At 26.5% G+C, this 7,123-nt stretch overlaps 2 protein-coding genes across 2 annotated transcripts; one reads left to right on the top strand and one right to left on the bottom strand.

Moving 5' to 3' along the window:
- Positions 1–4,002: 4,002 nt before the first annotated feature.
- Positions 4,003–4,606, bottom strand: OCT59_028282 (uncharacterized protein; the record flags this gene model as incomplete). The annotated part of the gene is made up of 2 exons (XM_066147188.1): positions 4,003–4,340; positions 4,600–4,606. 2 exons carry the CDS (start codon positions 4,604–4,606, stop codon positions 4,003–4,005), a joined length of 345 nt encoding a protein of 114 aa, XP_065993923.1.
- A 235-nt stretch (positions 4,607–4,841) lies between these two features.
- On the top strand, positions 4,842–6,386 carry OCT59_028281 (uncharacterized protein; the record flags this gene model as incomplete). Its single annotated transcript, XM_025311963.2, has 4 exons — positions 4,842–4,950; positions 5,073–5,170; positions 5,246–5,572; positions 5,709–6,386. 4 exons carry the CDS (start codon positions 4,842–4,844, stop codon positions 6,384–6,386), a joined length of 1,212 nt encoding a protein of 403 aa, XP_025166697.2.
- Positions 6,387–7,123: the final 737 nt, after the last annotated feature.

Raw genomic sequence — 7,123 nt, 5'->3', positions numbered from 1 at the left:
CTGATTTTAGATATAAATATTTTAGCTCTTTAAGATAGTAACCGATAAGGACCAAATCATCATTTTTTATATAGCATGTTTCTCCCTTTTTACTATTAAACATGCAATAAAACTTATTTCCTAATAATAGGTTCACGATTTTATTAGTTTTTCCTGAATTGGTACGACCACTGATTAGTAATGTAAAGGACCATTAAGGGATCGTTAAACTTTTTTGCATCTTTAATCTTATCAACATGGAGAATGATTTTTTCTACCAGATCAAGCTTTTCAACTTTCATATTATCGAGACTAAGTATTATTAATATTATATCAAGCAAAGTAAAATTTTTTAGTGAAATTTTAGCAAACCAAGTTCACTCAAAATCATGTGAGCTTTCTCGATTAATATATGTTTGATATAGGAAAAAAGATCAGCAGTATAGAGAACTTTAATAAGGCATATATCTTACTTCCCGCTTCTTCTGATTACGTATCTTTTGTATTTCTAAAATTTCATTCTTCCAATGATATAGACTATTGTGATGATAGTATTAGGAATCCTGAAATTTAAATGCAAGATGCAATTTCTCATTATATCCATCGAGTTGCTCAATACTTGCGCTCACCTCTTGCGTAATGACATAGTGGACACCATTCAAATTTTTTCATAATATATTTTAATGGATATTCCCACTGGTGTGCACCATTTTCACAAGACCAAAGATATACACCATGACCATTTATTCACCCAGTCCTTCCTAGGCATTGACCACCACGTAGTATTACGATCCAAATGAATTTGTGATCTATCAATCTGATTTAAAATGATCTGGATATCCGAAATAGATCTGCAGATCCATCCTTTACTTATCCAGATATTCGCTGGATGCATCCAAATGTATTGGATTGATTCAGATGCATCTGAATATATCGGATTGACCCCTTTTTTTTTATTTTTTTTATTAAATACGTTTTTTTCACAGAACTTATCTTTTCAGTCCTCCTTTCAGCTCTGGTTTACAAATAATTTAAAGTTTCAGAACTTTTGAAAGGTTTAAACAGATAATTACATAAAAAATAGGAAGACTTTTTTTTTAAGTACGTTTATTAAAGCCTTTTTTTTCTTGTAGATTTCAACTTTGAACCTTCTGGGAACAGCCTTGGAGGTAATTTCAATAGAAGGTTTCTTTATTATTTTATTTTAACAACGTTTATTAACATTTTTTTTTTGGTTTTTCTCGTAGATTTCAGCTTTAACCTTCCAAAATGGTAATTTCAATGGAGGGGAATTTATTTTTATTTAAAAACACTTATTAACGTTCTTTTTTGTTCTTTTTTGTAGATTTCAGCTTTGACCTTCCAGAACAGCTTTGCTATAGAAATGGTATCATTTTTTAATCAATAATTGATCATTATATTTAATAAAAATTAATTTTCTTATTTTTAGTTAAATGTAGCAAATTAGTGATTATAATAGTATTTATTTATTTATAAAGTAATAAAGTACAAATGTTTGAAATTAATAAGAAAATGTAATACTATTATTTAAACTATACATGCCACCCAAATTATTTTGGACTGCCGTAATTATAAGTAAAATCCCAAATTTAATTATGGCATCCCAAATTATTTTAGCACTTTACATAGTAAATTATATATAAACCGAATGAATTATGGCATCCCAAATTATAATTATGGCATCCCAAAATAATTTGGGCAGCATGTATAATTTAAACATTAGCAGAATTAGAAACAGGTGGATAAATTGAAGGTAACATCTTAGAGTTACGCTTTAAAAAATAAATCTATTAAACAACTCAGGATTCATTCTAGTTTTTTTGGTCTCATCAAATTCCCTGCATCTGAAAACATTCACTCTGAAGCTGTAAATGCAACAGGTATTGGCAAATACTTACGTGCTAAAATACTTAGATAATGAAAGTGTTTTTTTCCTATCTCCACTAAATAAAGGAATTATCCTTCCAATCAATTTCATCTATTTTTAAATATTCTAAAATTTCATTATCCAGAGTCTTTGGCCTTGATTTAAATTTTTAAAATTGAATTTTTATATTTATTTGATGATGATAATGATGATAATGTAGAATTAGAAGAAATTGATTCATGATTTAATTTTAATTCTTTAAGTTTATCATACAATAATGCTATTGTTTCTGTTTGAACTTGAGCAGGTATATTATTAAGATTCTTTGTACGTGAATTTAATAAAGAAGCTAAAAGAGTATTAGAATCTTGAAAATTCCAATATTTACATAAATTTTTATGAAGTCTTGTCTTGACTAAATTTAGCAAATTATCTGTTTGATTTACAGATAGATTTAAATCATTTTGAATTTCTAAATCTTCATTAGCAAATACGTCATCATCATTTATTTCTTGATTAATAATTTGTGTAGGATAGTATGACAAAAGATGATTGTGGCAAAGATTGTAAAGAATCAGAAGAGAAGGTTTTTATTAAATCAGCTTTAATTTGTTCAATAAAAAAATTAATAATACTATATGTACAATAAGTGCTGCTTCCTAAATAATCAGTGGCTTCTGCAAGTTGCTCTAACACATCAACTAAACTTCCTAGCAAATCCCACTCTTCAGTAGTAATCAAAATTTTCTTTAGTTGTTTGGAATCTTTAATTTAATTTTTATCTGTTTTTTACTCTAGTCGTATATTAAGAATATTTATTGCATTTTGAAGGGCTAATAATCTTTTCCAAGCAAAATATAAACTATTTCAACGAGTTTCACAATTTTGAATAGTACGTAAATATTTATCAGTTTTTTTGAATTTTTATTATATAATAAAAAAATAATTAAATTTAGGATTTATTTATATTATTAACTTAATACAATAAAAATTTATTATTTATATTTTCATTTATATCTCTTTGGACATCCTCTAATCTTTCAGCTTGCTTAGATTTTGAAAAAAAATTAATTAATCGTTTTACTCTTAAAATTACTATAACTAGTAATTTTTTAACTGGCATTAATCCCTTTCCAGTTTCCAACAACGAGCTGCAAGGTGTGTACAGCACATGAATGCCATTCTATTTCTTCCAATTTTTCTTTTACACAATTTTTAACATTACTTCCATTATCAGTAGTAATTAAGAATACCTTGGTCTGTAAATTCCATTTTTCAAGAACTTCATTAATAGCATCCTTGATATTTTCAGAAGTATGTGGATACCTGAGATGAGAAACAGTAAGAGTAATTTTTTAAGTTTATACTCTTGATTTAGAAAAGAGCATGTGATATCAAGATATCCATAGTTGCTTCTTGCAGTCCATAAATCCAGAGTTAGATAGACAGAAATAATTGATTGTAATAATTTAACTATAGCTTCAAAGATATAGTTATAAACACGATGTATGATAGCTTTAATACAGTTCACTTTCACTATAATGAACCTCTTAGGCTGAAAATTGAGATTCACTATAGTAAGAAAATTCACTAATCACGTATAGCGAATAATAAAGATAAGATTTTTGCTATATCAAAAGTCTTCTAATCACATGATGACGATAATTACGACTCGACTAAGCAATAATTTATATTTTAAAAAAACACATGCAATAAAATAAATTTTCTTTATTTTTTTTTAATAAATTTACGCATAAATACTTTTTATATTTGTGACATTCAAGGATTATTACTTTATTAAGTATGATAAATGCAATTATTATAAATCTGTAATACAATCATTTATAAAGACAATTCTGATCAATCTGGTACTCGATAGTAAAACCTTCATATTCTTCTTCATGATTATAAAAGTCCCTTTCATTAAAATATAAAGTTTCAAAATTAATATTATCAACATCCATAATATTATCTTTAACACCTTCTCTTATATTATTATTACCAATACTGTCAACACTGTTGTTAGATTTAACGAACAGGTCTAAACTCGTTTGCTTTTTTTAAAAAAAATTATTTCTATAAACCTCCTTCCTAGCTTTTTTTATAGCTTTAAGCGCACTTTTATCAATAATATCTTAACTATTATTTTGTTTTAAATAGATAAATATTTTATCAAATGCGGCTAAAACTTCAGAGCTAAATACTAAAGTAATTTCACTATCACTTTCATCGTCAGAAATGGAATTATTTTTTTTAAGAATGGCAACAATCTGCTCTTCAGTTGATATCTTACCATCAATTTCATTTTCTTGATCTATTCTAATATATTCTTCAGCAGTAAGAAGGTATGTATATTCAAGTTTATCAATTAAATCTTGAATTTCTCTACGTTCATTCTCTTCTGTCTCTTCATGTTTATTCTCTTCTATTTCATCTTGAGAATCTGTATCATCTAATGGCAAAATTCCTGCATCTTTCTAGCAGTTAAATATAGTTTTGAAAAGAACTTTATTCCAAGCTGATACCATATATTTAATAGTTTTTTTGATATTAATTAGTAACTTACTATTACCTGTTTTTTCAAAGGCTTTGATACGATTTTAAAGGAGCAATTTTCAATAGTATGCCTACAAATATACAAATACAGCATATGCGCTAATCTATACCCTAACCCTAATTTTTTTGAGATAACCCCAAATTTTATGGACCAATCATAATGATAGTCAAATCACCTGACATTATGTGATAATACTAATCATGCACTAATGACGCCAAAAAATTTTTATATATACGTTGTAAATTTTTCTGTTATTGTTACGAAAGTTAAGTGGTAAAGAAATATGGTGTTAAGACTCATATTGAATTTTTAATAACCAGAAATTTTTATACTTATTGCATTTTTATAGATCTGTTGTACAATTTTTTTATATGCTGCTATTTTTTAACGCGTAAAACTGAAAAACTGTTACTTTCAATGTCAAATTCTAAGCAGCAAAAATCTTTTGAAAAAGAAAATTACCCTATTTCATCTGAAATAATATACTATGATGACCGAAAATTTACTTATGTTGTTATTCAAGAAGGTACCTACTCACCAACTGTAAATCATATTGAAGCACCTAATTATTTTCCTATATCTGATAATTATATTATTAAAACTACCTTAGTAGAAGTCGTACTATTCAATGTTCTATTTATTACGCAGAAGAAAAACCTCATTACCTAATTTGTTTTGGAGATAATTTACAATATCAAGTTGTTTCAGCTCAATCACCATTTGATGCTTCTGTTGAACTGCACAAAGTAAGTTTTTATACATTTATTATTTTAAAAAAAAATCATAAAAGAATGTATTTTAATTTATACATATTTTATCAGATTATAACATCAGATAAGAAGACTGCTGTTTCCAGAGTTTATCTCTTTGGACTTCAATTAAAATGCATTGATAGAAATCGCAAAGGTAGACCACGTGAATTGAAACTATATGAAGAATTAAGCAAAACTACACAAATTAAACGTGCAAAAGGTCTTGCGAAAAAAGAACAAATACACTTTGAAAATTTAATTAAAGACTTTTACAATCCTAAAGATCGTGTAGTTTTAAGAACTTTAAATTTTACTATAGAAAATAAAGAATATAATATAACATTTGAAGATGATGATAGTGTTAAAAAAAAACAAAAATTACAATCAATGGCATATGTACAAGATATACTTCTTTGCTAATTAATTACGTCATATTTCGGTGAACGGACCAATTCACTATTTATTATAAAATTACTATAAATTAATTACATCTGTCAAAATACATTACGTATGTCAAAATAAATTTAATTAGTATTTTGTCATTTTGACGAAAAGTATAGTACAAGATATAGAAAATATACCTCGTAATGCATATCATCATCTTGCAGCTGTAGAATCAACATTACCACGAGAATATGCTATTTCTCAAACCCGTCAAGAGATTAATGCATGTATGGGAGAATTAATACCCATTAATTTTATTGATTTAAATTCTACTATTATACAAGAAGAACCTTTGGAAGAGCCTGATATAACTGATCCATTAATTATTGAACAAGTTGTTAGTGCAACAGGAAAGGGTGCTTACCGAAGTGTCAAAAAAATTTTTGAGTATATAATACCATCATATATTAAAAAAAAAGTATTAGATCCTGCAATACCAACTATTCATCTTCAAATATCTGGTGATGTAGAACGCGAACCGAAAAGTGGCTACGTGATGATTACCGTAGCACTATTGGATGATTCAATGAATCTTTTCAAGTCTGATTATCATTATACAACCGTTTTATTTTCAGGAACAGAAAATTATCCAACTTTAAAAGTTGCAGTAAATGCCTTAATTCAAGAATTGCAAAAATTAAGTAATAATGAAATGATTATCAACAATATTTTTTGGAATTTTGAGCTTTTTTTTAGCTCAGATTGGAAGATTCTCGCTACCTGTTTGGATTTTAATACTGCAAACTCCAATTATTTCTATCCATGATGCGAGATAACTAAAAACCAACGTGAAAATGGGCAAGTTGATTGGGTGTAGTGATACCTGGCTAAACTCTTTTTGCCAACTAGTTTCGGTTTCGTCATTGACTAAACTATATAGTAATATTTTTTAAGTTTAAATTTTATTTATATAAAATTATAATTTTATTATAAAAATATATTAAATTATATTATACATAAAATAGTTTTATAAATTTCTTTAAAAAATATTATATTTTAATATAAATTTATTATTTTTTTTTATAAGTAATTATTATAATTAAAAATCCATGGAAATCCATAAAAAATCCATGGAAATACTATGGAATATTGAATTTCGGCATTTCGTCTTTTAATTTTAAATGTCTAAACTATTTCGGTTTAGTCAAATGACTAAATATTTTGGTTTCGCCCAGGATCTCTAATTGGGTGATTAGTAAATCAATAAATATTTTAAATGAAAATTCAATAGCATACCCAGGTCATAAATTACCACCACTTTTCAATATGATTTTGCTTAAAAATCATGTTTCTGATAAGCTTCACATAATGTTATGTATAACTGACCACTTGTGAGAATTAGTTTTACAAGAAATCAAAAATGAAGGATTATTTAATGATATATCTCAGAATATTATAATCAAAGAGATGGAAAAATTAAAAATTTGATTTGAGTTTTGGAAAATTCATGGTACTGAGAGTTGGGATTACATCTCTTTAATGGAAGATGATAAGCTTCGTGTT

The sequence above is a fragment of the Rhizophagus irregularis genome, chromosome 8 (genome assembly GCF_026210795.1).
Source record: "Rhizophagus irregularis chromosome 8, complete sequence".
Classification (NCBI taxonomy): Eukaryota; Fungi; Glomeromycota; class Glomeromycetes; order Glomerales; family Glomeraceae; genus Rhizophagus; species Rhizophagus irregularis.
The sequence above is the reverse complement of the archived record's forward strand: the minus strand, read 5'-3'. Positions and strand labels throughout refer to the sequence as shown.